The sequence below is a fragment of the Anabas testudineus genome, chromosome 22 (genome assembly GCF_900324465.2).
Source record: "Anabas testudineus chromosome 22, fAnaTes1.2, whole genome shotgun sequence".
NCBI classification, from domain to species: domain Eukaryota; kingdom Metazoa; phylum Chordata; class Actinopteri; order Anabantiformes; family Anabantidae; genus Anabas; species Anabas testudineus.
The window spans coordinates 3902845-3918556 of record NC_046630.1 but is presented as its reverse complement, the minus strand read 5'-3'; the positions used below and the strand labels follow the sequence as shown (position 1 = coordinate 3918556).

Genomic DNA, 15712 nt, shown 5'->3' with positions numbered 1-15712 from the left:
CAAGGAGGAGGCATTTGCCCAGAGCACTGTCTGCAGACAGACTGGTCCGACAAGCCCAGGTCCAGGACCATGGTCATGTGGAGAAAGAGGAGTAGTAGGAGCTACAGCCAGGGACCTCCAGAAAGCCGAAGCAGTGTGTGTTGGGCCCACGGTGCAGAAGGGGAACCATTGCACCAAATGGGGAGTGCATGAATGCTAAATTCACCTCACAGGGATCTGTGATTTATGCATCAACATGCAACACACAGACACACATGACAAAAAAAAAAACCCTCTTGACAGAAAATAACAAAAAGGGAACAAAAATTTAAAAAGCATATAAAAAGCATAAAAAAAACTTTTTTTATATGGATAGGTCTGAAGCTGTTGAAGAGATCTGATGTGGTAAAAGTGAAAAAAAATGCATATATAACATTTTTATTTCACTTTTATGAGAAGATCCCGTTTAGGACCCGGAAATAAAAGGTGTAAATTTTGTACAAAAACTCTTATTGCTCCAAAAACAATAATGGATCAAAATCAAAGTTCTGAATTATTATTGACGTAGTCAAGGCTCTAATACCCTCATCCTGAATATTTCACTTTGCATCTTATTTTTGGTAAATACTGCATGTTTTGTGTTTTTGCCTGTTGAATAAAACAGGGGTACTCGTGACAAAAAGGGCATCAAAGCCTAAAAAACATATAAAAATAATAAAAAAAACTTTATGTATATGGATAGATCTGAAGCTGTTGAAGAGACACTTGTAGGTTAATTTTAAAGGTGCCTCAAGGGTTATAGTTCTTTTCTGTCTGTGTAGAAAACAAGTGGCAACTTCCCTCTTGGATAAATATTGTTTGTTTGAATCGTAAATCCTTTATTTAAATATTTGCAAATAATGTACCCAACACCCCAAACCAATGTGCAGAAGTAGGTACTAAAGACACAGGTTCACATAATTTAGGCACAAAGACTAAAGACAGGATCATAAAAGAAAGAATGATGCATTTGTATCATATCTATGCTGAAAAACACCAATCTGAACATAATTTACTAAACACACAGTGGTTAATAGTTTGTAGTTGAGATAATGAATATAATCTATTAACGCAATCAATGCAACAAAGTTACAGTTTGAAGCCCAATGAAAGGTGCAGTGATGTTTCACTACAGTGATTTGATTGATTGTCTCATTATATATTATATTTAATATTTATAGTTTTCGGCTGCAGCAGTTAGTTGAACGTGGTGAGAGTCAGAAGTGAAGCAGGTCTTTAGGTGAAGTGGTGGCTCTTAAAAGAGCCGTTGTGTTTTCGGAGCAGCTGTGGACGAGGTTTAACCTCCGAAGCCGTACAGGGTGCGTCCCTGTCTCTTGAGGGCGTAGACCACGTCCATGGCGGTGACGGTCTTCCTCTTGGCGTGCTCGGTGTAGGTGACGGCGTCACGGATGACGTTCTCCAGGAAGACCTTGAGCACCCCGCGGGTCTCCTCGTAGATGAGACCGGAGATCCGCTTGACTCCGCCGCGACGAGCCAGACGGCGGATGGCGGGTTTGGTGATTCCCTGGATGTTGTCACGGAGAACTTTCCGGTGCCGCTTGGCGCCTCCTTTCCCGAGCCCCTTCCCGCCTTTCCCTCTTCCACTCATGGTGATTAGTTCTTGTTGAGTCGAACAAAGACGAACAGAAACCTGCTCTGAAGAGCGGCTGGATTTATAGAGGAGCTGCGGACGTGAGAGAAGACAGGAGGCGGGGCTTCAGGACTGCCAGCTTAAAGTCAAACTGGTTCAGATGATTCAGTTTATTTTAGTCTTAATTAACATTTAACAATTAAAAACAAACATTTGATCAATTCTGAATCTTATTTAATCCATGTGATATTTGATGTTGGTAACTTAATAACGTCCACTGTTAGAAATAACAAAAGGTTTTTATTTTATAGATAACATTTTTTATAAGTTTCAAGATTCAAAAATCTTTATTAATCCCAGAGGGAAATTGTTTCTCTTCATTACCGTTGTTCTCAAAACAGACAGAAAGAAAATGAACCACAACCAGGAAAGATCCAACACCAACATAAATACACAAACATAAATACACAATAACATTAATACAGAAAAACTCAACATATTGTAGCGACCCAGAGGTGGGGAACATTGTTCTGTTGGTGTTTGACTGTTCCAGTTCCTGTTATGTGTTATGTGGTTCTTTTAATTGGTTCTTTTATTTTGTAGTGTATATAGTTGTGTGATGTCAGGTGTGCTTCCGGGGGTGGGGAAGAGGGAACCCGGGAGAAACAGGCGGGAGATATAGAGCTTCCGGAGTGACTGAGGGGGAGCTGAGACCTGTTGTGACTGTGTGTTATTTTCATATAAAAATAAAAAGAGTTGTTCACTCTGAGGCTCGTCACAATAAAAACAGAATATGTAAAATAGATAAATGAAATTGGATCAATATATATAGCCTTTGTGGATTGACAGCAAGTATATGACACAACTATCACTTCCCCCACCCCTTACAGAGGGGGGAGGAATTGTACAGATTGATGGTCACAGGTAGAAAAGACCTCCTGTGGTTCTCTGTGGAACATTTAATGTTAATAAATCTGTTGCTGAACGTGCTCCTTTCTCCAGCCAACACACTGTGCAGTGGGTGGGAGGGATTGTCCAGGACTGAGAGGAGTTTGGACAGCATCCTCCTCTCAGCCACAACATGTAGATCATACTGAGGGTCTCAGCTGCTTCCTCCCTACAGCCACATGTGGCTCCACTATGGGAGAGGAAGAGCTGCCAGGTCTGTAGCAGCAAAGAGTAGAAAAGAGAAGAACAGTTGATGTTCTTCAATGTTCAATTCATGTTCAGAAGAAGGTTAAAGAACTGTTAATACACACATTTGAATCTGAATACAGCAGAAATAGAAGACTGAAGAAAACACATATAGTCGCATATAGTAGAGGAATCTAATTATTATTATTATTATTTTCATTGTTATTATTTTATTACTGATTTATTTTCTTATTATTTTTTAATGTGTTTATTTATTTTTTCATATTATTTTGTATTAAAAAATAAAAATAAAGAGATTTGAGAAGATAGGAAAACCTGATGCGGCCCAGCCTCACCCAGTCTCTGCTTCCCGCGGCCCCAAGGCAAATTAAATTTGAGACCCCTGATGTAGATGGTCCAGCTCCACCCCCAGAACAGAGCCAGCTCTCCTGATTAGTTTGTTTAGTCTGTTAGTGTCTGACACCTTCATGTTGCCGCCACTGCATAAAAGATGACACTGGAACTACAGATTCATAAAACATCCGCAGCATGGTGCTGCAGACGTTGAAGGACCTGAGTCTCCTCAGGAAGTACATCCGGCTCTGAGCCTTTTTGTACAGTCCTGATGAGTTTTTAGTCCAGTCCAGTTTACTGTACAAGTACATTCCCATGTATTTGTACTCAGACACGACCTCCACCTCCTCCCCCTGTATAGAGAGAGGGATGGCAGGACTCCCAGATTTCCTGAAGTCCATCACCAGCTCCTTTGTTTTGTTGATGTTAAGTTGCAGATGGTTGAGTCCACACCAGTCAACAAAACTGTCCACCACTCCACGGTACGCCGTGACATCTCCACCCTTAATACATCCTACAACTGCAGAGTCATCAGAGAACTTCTGAAGATGACAGGACTCTGAGTTGTACCTGAAGTCTGAGGTGTACAGGGTGAAGAGGAATGGAGACAGGACTGTCCCCTGTGGAGCACCTGTACTACAGACCACAGTGTCAGACACACAGTTCTGCAGGCGGACGTACTGTGGCCGGTTAGTGAGGTAGTCCATGATCCAGGAAATCAGGGGAGTGTTGACCTGCATGTTTTTTAATTTCTCTCCCAGCAGTGCAGGCCGGATGGTGTTGAATGCACTGGAGAAATCAAAAAACATGATCCTCACTAAGCCCCCAGGCTTGTCCAGGTGGGTGTAGGTGCGATGGAGCAGGTGTATGATGGCGTCATCCACTCTAACATGGGGTTGATAAGCAAATTGTAGGGGGTCAAGTGAGGGTTCCAGGATTAGCCTCTCATAAACCTTCATGATGTGTGATGTCAGAGCCACTGGTCTGAAGTCATTGAGGACTCTAGGACGTGGCGTCTTATTCACAGGAACCAGGCACGACTTTTTCCACCCAAGAGGAACTCTCTCCAGGTGCAGGCTGGGATTAAAAATGTGCTGGAAGCACCACATTGATGTCCTCACCGTGAGTTTCACAGAGAGTCTTCCAGTCTGTCTTTTTATAGCATCCCTGCAGGGCAAGGTGTGCCCCCTCTGTCCACCTCTATTTTCCTTTCTCTTGTTTTAATGGTGGGAGGCTGCCTGTGAACCAAAGGTGTGTATTGTGGGAGGAGATGTACCAGACTGTGATCCGACTTTCCCAGAGGGGGGAGGGCAGTGGAGCTGTAGGCATCTTTAACATTAGCATACAACAGGTTCAATGTCCTCTCCCCCCTGGTGGGACAGCTGAATAACTGGGTAAAGGTAGGAAGTGTCTTAGTGAGGGTGGCGTGATTAAATTCTCCAGAGATCATAAAGAAGGCGTCAGGGTGTCGGGTCTGCAGACTGGAGGTGACCATCTGAATGACGTCACATGCAGCAGTGCGAGCGGATGGAGGAACGTAAACAGCGAATAAAATGGAGTGAGAAAACTCTCACTCCAATAATATGGACGAAGTCTTTCACAGTTACAAACTAGGTTATTATTTAATAGAAGAATTTAGAAATAATAAAATGTTTCTTTTATAAATGATATTTTTATAATTCTTTGGGATAATTTAGTATGCATGTGTCCATTCTGTGTCTTATTGTCTTTTTTTATTATTCATTCTTACATTAACATTTATGAATTTAAAACATAAAATCAACATCATTTCGACATCTTCAGCTTACAGTTTGATTATTAAGCTGAAGATTGTTCACTACCTGTTTTAGAAATGGTTAATTTAAAAGTTAATTTGATAGTTAGTCTGTTTTTGACAGGGGATTTCATAGTTTACTGTATAATGCATTAATAGTAAATAAAAGATAAACTTTGTTCTCTGAACATACTGAAACTAAAACACTTTACATTTAACAGCTATAGTTAGTTTCCCTGCTGCTGTAGAGTCACATTAAGATAAAATATAAAAGGGTCAACGGGTTATAAAAGGTTAAAATAAGACTTTTGAATCTAAATCTTAAGTTTTTCTGGTAAACTAATTAAAATTAAACTGTCTCTCATTTAAATACAGTTTAGTTCTGTAAAGTAATAAATATACAGATATGGTATTATTGTCTTTTAATAAAGTTGATGAGCCACCCAATGAAGCTGTGGGAAAGAGTAGTGGAAGCCAGGCTTAGGAAGAAGGTGGAGATCTGTGAGCAGCAGTATGGTTTCATGCCCCGTAAGAGCACCACTGATGCCATTTTTGCTTTGAGAATGTTGATGGAAAAGTACAGAGATGGTCAGAAGGAGCTGCATTGTGTCTTTGTAGATTTAGAGAAGGCGTATGACAGGGTGCCGAGGGAGGAGCTGTGGTACTGTATGAGGTCGTCGGGAGTGGCAGAGAAGTACGTCAGAGTAGTTCAGGACATGTATGAGAGAAGTATGACGGTGGTGAGATGTGCTGTAGGTCAGACAGAGGAGTTCAAGGTGGAGGTGGGACTACACCAAGGATCAGCTTTGAGTCCCTTCTTGTTTGCTATGTTGATGGACAGGCTGACAGATGAGGTCAGACAGGAATCTCCCTGGACAATGATGTTTGCGGATGACATTGTGATTTGCAGTGAGAGTAGAGAGCAGGTGGAGGAACAGCTGGAAAGGTGGAGGTTTGCTCTGGAAAGAAGAGGCATGAAGGTCAGTCGTAGTAAGACAGAATACATGTGTCTGAACGAGAGGGATCAAGGTAGAAGTGTTAGGTTACAGGGGGCTGAGGTGAAGAAGGTACAGGAGTTTAAGTACTTGGGGTCAACAGTTCAGTGTGATGGAGAGTGTGGAAAAGAGGTGAAGAGGAGAGTGCAGGCAGGTTGGAGCGGGTGGAGGAAAGTGTCAGGAGTGTTGTGTGACAGAAGAGTGTCAGCAAGACTCAAAGGAAAGGTGTACAAGACAGTGGTGAGACCAGCTCTGCTCTATGGGTTAGAGACGGTAGCAGTGAGAAAGAGACAAGAGGCTGAGATGGAGGTAGCAGAGATGAAGATGTTGAGGTTCTCTTTAGGAGTGACCAGGTTAGACAGAATAAGGAACGAGTACATCAGAGGGACGGCTCACGTTGCCTGTGTTAGCAACAAAGTCAGAGAGGCCAGACTGAGATGGTTTGGACATGTTCAGAGGAGGGATAGTGAGTATATTGGTAGAAGGATGTTGGAGATGGAGCTGCCAGGCAGGAGGACAAGAGGACGACCAAGGAGGAGATATATGGATGTCTTAACAGAGGACATGAGGTTGGCTAGTGTTAGGGTAGAAGATGTTCATGATAGAGTGAGGTGGAAAAGGATGATTCGCTGTGGCGACCCCTGATGGGAAAAGCCGAAAGAGAAGAAGAAGATGGTATTATCGTCTTTTCTCTCTTGTTTCTGCATAATATTGTCATCACACCAGTTTTATCCATTCTTCATTTTTCCCACTACTTCTGCAGATTCTTATCAGTTTCTGCTCAGTTCTTTATATTTTACCACACGGTGCCGTGGCTTTGTTTGCACATTTGTCAGCTAATTGACTTTCTGTCCATTAATGGAGGTATTGAGATGTGTAAGTGAAAGTTAGTAAAATTAGTTTTTACCATTTTTAATCACACTTTGCAGCATTTTGACTTTGACACACACATCTGGAGCTAATTAAGTTATTAGTTCCTGAAAGGCAGAATTTGAATAAATGCAGAAAGTGAGAAGAAAAAGAAAAATATGTGAAGAAACCTCAGCTGATCCGAATATAAAACATTAAAACATGGATTAAAAGCTTGAGTTAGTTGAACTTGGTGAGAGTCAGAAGTGAAGCAGGTCTTTAGGTGAAGTGGTGGCTCTTAAAAGAGCCGTTGTGTTTTCGGAGCAGCTGTGGACGAGGTTTAACCTCCGAAGCCGTAGAGGGTGCGTCCCTGTCTCTTGAGGGCGTAGACCACGTCCATGGCGGTGACGGTCTTCCTCTTGGCGTGCTCGGTGTAGGTGACGGCGTCACGGATGACGTTCTCCAGGAAGACCTTGAGCACCCCGCGGGTCTCCTCGTAGATGAGACCGGAGATCCGCTTGACTCCGCCGCGACGAGCCAGACGGCGGATGGCGGGTTTGGTGATTCCCTGGATGTTATCACGGAGAACTTTCCGGTGCCGCTTGGCGCCTCCTTTCCCGAGCCCCTTCCCGCCTTTCCCTCTTCCACTCATGGTGATTAGTTCTTGTTGAGTCGAACAAAGACGAACAGAAACCTCCTCTGAAGAGCGGCTGGATTTATAGAGGAGCTGCGGACGTGAGAGAAGACAGGAGGCGGGGCTTCAGGACGGCACCAAACGTGTTCATTCTGCTGATTTCTGTTTTTCATTTTTCAGTATCTCGGTCAATTCAAATGATATGTGTATAAAATTTACCCAGGATGTTTCTTTTATTCTACATTTTAAAATTTCCTCCATTGAAAAGTCTATAGGACAGGAGATATGCACGATGCGTAGACTCCTTACCCCGTTTTGGTCCCATTGACTCCCATTATAACAACATATTTTTGATATACTGTAATTCTGACCTATTATAATTATTTTCTCGTAAATACCAAATAAATCTAAGCCTCTACCTTCAAAGTACAGGGAAAAAATGTTTGAGGGGGTCATGACCCCGAGGCCTGGTTCTCTTACCTTACCAAAATGCACGGCAATAAGAAATCTGAGCAGCACAAAAATAGTCTTGGTTAGGGATGTTTTTGAGGTTGAGGGTGCGTGGGACTGATGTAAAAGAGTAGTGTGTGTTTGAGAGAGTTAGTGTGTGCGTATGTGAAGTCATAGGCCCAATAGGCTCTGTTTATAAAACAGAGTGAAAGTGATTGAGAATACATTTTGTGTGTGTGTGAGTTAGTGTCGTCAAAGGCCAATTGGGCTTTGTTGTTTCTTTACCAAGAGGGCGCCTCGTCCGTCCTATTGGATGTGTGGTAAACACAACCATTTGGAGCCTTGTCTGTCTGGTCATTTGTCCTGAAGACAGCCATCAGAGGAAGTATGAAACTAGATGAGGCCCCTGCTGCAGACTTGAAGTCCTCTGAGGAGAGTGAGGAGCAATTACCAGGAGGGAAAAGTCACCCGAGAGCCAAGAGGGATGAGAGGTGGAATTACTGCTAGGCAAGTAGAGGACCTGCAACTCGGCGGAGGAGGAAGAGAAAGTGGCAATATCTCAATAGTGATCAAAAACTGGGGTAATCCTGTGGTCTGCCACACTTGAAGAGCCCCTACCATTCTTTCTTTTTCTCCCCCCCCTCCCATCTTGACCCCAGGATAAGACTTACACTTTGCATTGTCAGGATCAGCACCCCGAGACTGCATTTGAGAGTATATGCCCTCCAAACCTAGAAAATATGGGTTGAAGATGTTGTCTGCCTGCATGCAGACCTCATATGCGTGTAGGTTCCAAGTAAATACAGGAATATGACATGATGGACATGTCATCTTATAATGCCTGTGTCCTGCTCACTTCTGCGGACCCATGCTGGAGCAGCAGTATGTGGAGCAGCTGGCATCTCTTCTTAGAGCAGGTTGACAGTGTTCTCATCGCCCCAGCCGTGGCAAGGAGGAGGCATTTGCCCAGAGCACTGTCTGCAGACAGACTGGTCCGACAAGCCCAGGTCCAGGACCATGGTCATGTGGAGAAAGAAGAGGAGTAGGAGCTACAGCCAGGGACCTCCAGAAAGCCGAAGCAGTGTGTGTTGGGCCCACGGTGCAGAAGGGGAACCATTGCACCAAATGGGGAGTGCATGAATGCTAAATTCACCTCACAGGGATCTGTGGTTTATGCATCAACATGCAACACACAGACACACATGACAAAAAAAACCTCTTGACAGAAAATAACAAAAAGGGAACAAAAATTTAAAAAGCATATAAAAAGCATAAAAAAACCTTTTTTTATATGGATAGGTCTGAAGCTGTTGAAGAGATGTGATGTGGTAAAAGTGAAAAAAAAAATATTTATATATATATATATATATATATATATATATATATATATATATATATGAACACTTGTAGGTTAATTTTAAAGGTGCCTCAAGGGTTATAGTTCTTTTCTGTCTGTGTAGAAAACAAGTGGCAACTTCCCTCTTGGATAAATATTTGTTTGTTTGAATCGTAAATCCTTTATTTAAATATTTGCAAATAATGTACCCAACATCCCAAAGCAATGTGCAGAAGTAGTTACTAAAGACACAGGTTCACATAATTTAGGCACAAAGACTAAAGACAGGATCATAAAAGAAAGAATGATGCATTTGTATCATATCTATGTTGAAAAACACCAATCTGAACATAATTTACTAAACACACAGTGGTTAATAGTTTGTAGTTGAGATAATAAATATAATCTATTAACGCAGTCAATGCAACAAAGTTACAGTTTGAAGCCCAATGAAAGGTGCAGTGATGTTTCACTACAGTGATTTGATTGATTGTCTCATTATATATTATATTTAATATTTATAGTTTTCGGCTGCAGCAGTTAGTTGAACGTGGTGAGAGTCAGAAGTGAAGCAGGTCTTTAGGTGAAGTGGTGGCTCTTAAAAGAGCCGTTGTGTTTTCGGAGCAGCTGTGGACGAGGTTTAACCTCCGAAGCCGTACAGGGTGCGTCCCTGTCTCTTGAGGGCGTAGACCACGTCCATGGCGGTGACGGTCTTCCTCTTGGCGTGCTCGGTGTAGGTGACGGCGTCACGGATGACGTTCTCCAGGAAGACCTTGAGCACCCCGCGGGTCTCCTCGTAGATGAGACCGGAGATCCGCTTGACTCCGCCGCGACGAGCCAGACGGCGGATGGCGGGTTTGGTGATTCCCTGGATGTTATCACGGAGAACTTTCCGGTGCCGCTTGGCGCCTCCTTTCCCGAGCCCCTTCCCGCCTTTCCCTCTTCCACTCATGGTGATTAGTTCTTGTTGAGTCGAACAAAGACGAACAGAAACCTCCTCTGAAGAGCGGCTGGATTTATAGAGGAGCTGCGGACGTGAGAGAAGACAGGAGGCGGGGCTTCAGGACTGCCAGCTTAAAGGGAACGTTACTTAATAAACACTTAAAATAAAATGTCTTTTATAGATCAATTAAATAATCTTAATAATTAAAATCTGAGGGAATCTGATTCATTTCTAGGCACTTTACATGATGAAGAACATGAGTCGAGTGAAGCTGAAAAAATATCTTAGAACTGATAAATATAAATATAAACTATATATTATATATAAATGTAAAATATACATATAATATATAAATATAAAATAAACAGCACCATAATGTCCCAATCATATAACCTCGAATTATGACCTGTCCAGTATTCTAAATCGAAATGGTTGGATTTTGTGGGTTTTCAGGGAGATACAGACAAAAAGAGATTATTAGCAGAGATTCATTTGGAAAATGAAAAGAACTTAGCATTTTGATGTTGCGCAGAACAATTTAGTGAACCTTTAAAATCAACATCTGGCATTTTGTAAACACCTCATTAATGCTAAGACATTTAGACCTACTGCTGCACAATCTGGGACCTCAGTCGTGTCTAGACAAGGTGTTTTCATGTGTGATTTATTTAATACTTGGCTTCTACTGGCTTGGATATAACAATATCTACAATTATTGTTTGTTGAAGTAACAGGTTATGCTTTTTTCACTAGATGACACCCTGGTGATTTATATGGATTCTCAGCCAGTCTCAGTGGTTCCAGCTTTGCCCTTCCTTTAAGACACGGTTGGTGCCCAGAGGATATTCCATAAAGCAAAAATATAAAAATAAAATAAGAATAGACACTGTCCACACAAGTTTACTTCACACATGAAGTCAGCTCAACAGAAGTGTCTTATAAATAAAGACCATTGTCACATTTCATTTAAAGCCCTTTTCTTCAAATGTCTCTAAACTATTTTCTGAATCAAGTGCTTCAACATTTCACTTCATGTGCTGATGTAGACTTCAGGCCCATAATAACCAGAAACAGCAGATAAAGGTCACTTATTAACCCGCACTGCGCTTGTTGAGTGTTTTTCTGGTGAATCTAATGGACGGTGCTCTTTAGTAAAGTGTGTGGCTCTTAAAAGAGCCTTTGTGGTCGTTAAAGGAGCTGAATGTTTAAGCCCTCTCCCCACGGATGCGACGGGCCAGCTGGATGTCTTTGGGCATGATGGTGACCCTCTTGGCGTGGATGGCGCACAGGTTGGTGTCCTCGAAGAGCCCCACCAGGTAAGCCTCGCTGGCCTCCTGCAGAGCCATGACGGCCGAGCTCTGGAAGCGCAGGTCGGTCTTGAAGTCCTGAGCGATCTCCCTGACCAGGCGCTGGAAGGGCAGCTTGCGGATCAGCAGCTCAGTGGACTTCTGGTACCGACGGATCTCTCTCAGAGCCACGGTACCGGGCCTGTAACGGTGGGGCTTCTTCACTCCGCCGGTGGCCGGGGCGCTCTTACGCGCAGCCTTGGTGGCCAGCTGCTTCCTGGGAGCTTTACCTCCGGTGGATTTACGCGCGGTCTGCTTGGTTCGGGCCATTTCTTCGTCTTCTTCTAAACAGGAGAGAAGTGTCGTGAAGCGCTGGAGGGAGCTGCTCTTAAACTGTGGGAAAGGTGACACCCACCGCTGCTGATTGGTGAGCGGCTCCTCCTGGAGCTCTGCTCCGTGTGGAGGGGGAGGGAGTCCCCGCGACTCCCCGCCTGAATCTCTGCAGCTTATTGGAGAAAACGATTTTCAAATGATCCGCCTCAATTCAAAGATTCACTTCAGAGAAAGTTAACGGAGGTTTGTTGTGTAAAACCCGCGTTAATCTGAGAATGAGCCACTGGTGAACGAGTTAAAAGATGATGGACTGGTTCGATAATAACTAGTTTCTTATGTTAATGTGGTTTATTGTTGGAATCTGGCTCCAATATTATGAAATATGTCCAAAATAGAATAAATCAGTCAATCAAACTAGTTCATCTTTATATTGTGATGTTTCCCGTTTCTGTGACTTGTTTGTTCCACTTTATTGTATTGTTTAATAAATAAGTGTATTATTGTATTTTTTAGTATAGTATATTATTATTATTATTAATAAGTGAAACATATTATAATGTTATATTATTATTATTATTATTAATAAGTGAAACATATTATAATGTTATATTATTATTATTATTAATAAGTGAAACATATGTTATATTATTATTATTATTAATAAGTGAAATATATTATAATGTTATATTATTATTATTAATAAGTGAAACATATTATAATGTTATATTGTTATTAAGTGTTGCGGTTGTCTTGTTACCGTTTCTCCTACATTAAGCTACACTGTTTCACTGTTTAAATAAACACTTTGTTTTTAACGGACTCCTCTCTCTAGTTTTCATGTGGGTGGCTCTTAAAAGAGCCTTTGTTACGGGTTCACACTGATCACAGCTCACTTCTTCTTGGGTGCTGCCTTCTTGGCTTTGGGCTTGGCTGCCTTCTTTGCGGGGGCCTTCTTGGCAGCGGGGGCCTTCTTCACCACCTTCTTCGGGCTCTTGGTGGCCTTCTTGGGGCTCTTTGCTGCCTTCTTGGCCGGCGCCGGCTTCTTGACCTTCTTGGGGGACTTCTTGGCGGCCGCGGGTTTCTTGGCCGCCGCCGCCTTGGGCTTCTTGGCGGCTGCCGGTTTCTTGGCAGCGGGCTTCTTGGGCTTGGCTGCAGCGGGCTTCTTCACCGGCTTCTTGGGCTTCGGCTCAGCCTTCTTGTTGATCTTGAAGGAGCCGGAAGCTCCGACGCCCTTGGTCTGGACCAGAGTGCCCTTTTGCACCAGGGTCTTGATGGCGGTCTTGACGCGAGCCTTGTTCTTCTCCACGTCGTAGCCGTCAGCAGCCAGAGCCTTCTTGAGGGCGGAGGTGGACATGCCCAGCCGCTCCTTCGAGGCGGTCACGGCTTTGACGATCAGCTCGCCGACGCTGGGCCCGGTCTTCTTGGGCTTGGTGGCCTTCTTCTTGGCGGCTTTGGCCGGAGCGGCCGCTGGAGCTGCAGCTGGTGCGACTTCTGCCATGTCTGTCTCAGGGAGTTTCTTCCTCACGGTGCGACGAGAGTCAGATGATGAAATCTCGGATCAGGAGGCTGCACTTAAACACACCATGAGAACCGTGGAGACTCAGTCAGCCCGGAGCTGCTCCGTGCAGCGCGAACACCGGGACACTTGTGTTTTCTCTGCACCGATAAAACACCTAAAAATCCCCGTGGGACAAGTGTTAAAGTTAAAAAAAGAGACGAATCGATAGCAGACACTTTTCTCTTCATATTAAAGTCAACCAGAGCTCGGATGCCTCCTGTATTTAGTTTGTGGAGCCTCCAAACCTCACAAAATCACCGTCGATTCCAGCACTGATCAGCGGCTTTTCTCACTCATTTCTGTCTAAAAATGATTTGAAATCCAACACAACTCCAACTAAATCACTTTCAACACTAGTTCACATGTTTGTTCATGCGCCCAAAGTAAAACCAGACTTCTATCGATTGTCATTTTGTCATAAATTGAAGGTTTTCTAGTCGCAGCAAACACACTGGTGATGGCCGAGGCTTGTGGCGCAGTTCAGCCACGCACGACATCAGGACAGATGAAAACTTGTAATATAAATAAACTGTGAGACTTTTCTGCAGCAGAGGAAACATGGTGTGTATAACATTTAATAATTTCTGCAGTCAGTTCATCAACACATTCATGAAGTCCAATGAAAACAGTGGCTCTATGTGCAACTAATGACACAACACTGTGACTCTGCTACTTGATAAATGACTTTATTAGAGGTATGATTTACTTAAAACAGCTTTTTTAGAACATGTAGGATTAAAATCAGCTTAGAACAGCTGCAGTAAAGAAAAGAAAGGACATGAGAGCTTTATATAAAAAAAACATGGAACATCCTAAGACTCTATTAATATGACAAAGAACATGCGGCCTAATGAAAATCCCTTTCAGCTGTTTCACATGAGGCCAAATCTCATTTCTTGTTATATTCATGTACTTATTTGTATAGTTAAATTTAAACATTAAAACTTTTACAAAAGTTGCATTATTAGAGACACTGCTAATACAGAACCCATAATTAAACATTAAAGACTAAGACTAACCCAGTGTTCATGTAGAAACATGTTCAGTACACACTTCTGAACAAGTTGTCATGGTACTGTTTACGTTTGTGTTTGTGTATTTTATTAATCACTAATTCTGGACAGAGTAGATATTTAACAGTGCAGTGTTTATCAGATCACACTTGCTGTTGTCCTCTTTCCACTCGCCCCAAGCCGCTGAGGCAGATGGCCGCCCACCCTGAGCCGGGTTCTGCTGGGGGTTTCTTCCTCCAAAAAAAGTTTTTCCTCTCCATTGTTGCCTAAAGCTTGCTCAGATTGGATTGTTGGGTTTTCTGTATATTTTTTTTACAATTATATTCTGAACAGTCTTAAACCTTAAACACTGTATAGTGGGTAGAGATGACTTCTGTTGTCATTTGGTGCTATAAAAATAAAAATGAATTAAATTTATAAAAATCTAAGACTATTAGAGTTCAAATGTTCTGTCTACTATCACAACCTTCCCAACATATATGTGCATTTATCACTGAGGTATATAATGAACAAATAAAACAGTTATCTTATCAAAAACCCTGTAAATGTTTAAATAAAACAAATTCTCATCTTTAGAGTTCTATATTTAATTATATGTATCTAACATTACAGATAATTTAATAAGGCACATCACAATCAAACCTTAACATTGATTTAGTTATTTGTCAGTGGCTGAAACAAACTTTACATTTCATGGAAATCATCTCAGGAACAGTTTAATCTTGTTTAATTTAACTGTTGGAGTTTACAGCAGTAAAGTACAGTCGATAAATGTTCACACTTGTATTTCTACAGTGCAGAAGAAAAGAAATCTACTGTCAGTTCTCACTGGACGTGACAAACCACATTTCCTGTTGTATGAAAACAAAAACCTCCATTAACCGCAGAACAATAATAAAGCAGCAGGGAAACATGTGCCCTCCTCAGGAAGTGGGTGGCTCTTAAAAGAGCCTTTGGGTTTGACTTCAGGCGCTGGACCAGTTTACTTGGAGCTGGTGTACTTGGTCACGGCCTTGGTTCCCTCGGACACGGCGTGTTTGGCCAGCTCACCGGGCAGCAGGAGGCGGACCGCGGTCTGGATCTCCCTGGAGGTGATGGTGGAGCGCTTGTTGTAGTGCGCCAGGCGGGAGGCCTCCCCGGCGATGCGCTCGAAGATGTCTCCAACAAAGGAGTTCATGATCTGCATGGCCTTGGAGGAGATGCCGGTGTCGGGGTGGACCTGCTTCAGGACCTTGTACACGTAAATGGCGTAGCTCTCCTTCCGGGTCCTCTTCTTCTTCTTGCCGCTCTTGGTGACGCTCTTCGACACGGCTTTCTTGGAGCCTTTCTTCGGGGCCTTCACTGGATCGGGCATGTTCGGATTTCTGGTTGTTCCACAGCGGGTGGATGTTTCCGGCAGGGGATGGTGTATTTATATGTGCTTCATGCAAATTTAACTGCGCTG

At 42.9% G+C, this 15712-nt stretch overlaps 5 protein-coding genes across 5 annotated transcripts; all 5 read right to left on the bottom strand.

The window, feature by feature from the left end:
* Positions 1-853: 853 nt before the first annotated feature.
* LOC113148443 lies at positions 854-7465 on the bottom strand. The gene is made up of 3 exons (XM_026340153.1): positions 7061-7465; positions 6907-6911; positions 854-1702 (listed from the first exon to the last, which is right to left on the bottom strand). Exons 1-3 carry the CDS (start codon positions 7365-7367, stop codon positions 1316-1318), a joined length of 699 nt encoding a protein of 232 aa, XP_026195938.1. The 5' UTR covers positions 7368-7465; the 3' UTR covers positions 854-1315.
* Positions 7466-9302: 1837 nt separating this feature from the next.
* Positions 9303-10197, bottom strand: LOC113148394 (histone H4). Its single transcript, XM_026340095.1, has one exon. The coding sequence runs from the start codon at positions 10085-10087 to the stop codon at positions 9776-9778; it is 312 nt and encodes a 103-aa protein (XP_026195880.1). The 5' UTR covers positions 10088-10197; the 3' UTR covers positions 9303-9775.
* Positions 10073-13216, bottom strand: LOC113148392 (histone H1-like). Its single transcript, XM_026340093.1, has 2 exons — positions 12591-13216; positions 10073-10162 (listed from the first exon to the last, which is right to left on the bottom strand). The coding sequence occupies exons 1-2, from the start codon at positions 13193-13195 to the stop codon at positions 10093-10095; spliced, it is 675 nt and encodes a 224-aa protein (XP_026195878.1). The 5' UTR covers positions 13196-13216; the 3' UTR covers positions 10073-10092.
* Positions 10455-12126, bottom strand: LOC113148393 (histone H3). The gene has a single exon (XM_026340094.1). It carries the CDS (start codon positions 11692-11694, stop codon positions 11284-11286), a length of 411 nt encoding a protein of 136 aa, XP_026195879.1. The 5' UTR covers positions 11695-12126; the 3' UTR covers positions 10455-11283.
* Positions 13217-14621: 1405 nt separating the features above from the next.
* Positions 14622-15663, bottom strand: LOC113147778 (histone H2B 1/2-like). The gene has a single exon (XM_026339003.1). It carries the CDS (start codon positions 15620-15622, stop codon positions 15251-15253), a length of 372 nt encoding a protein of 123 aa, XP_026194788.1. The 5' UTR covers positions 15623-15663; the 3' UTR covers positions 14622-15250.
* Between the last annotated feature and the right edge of the window lie 49 nt (positions 15664-15712).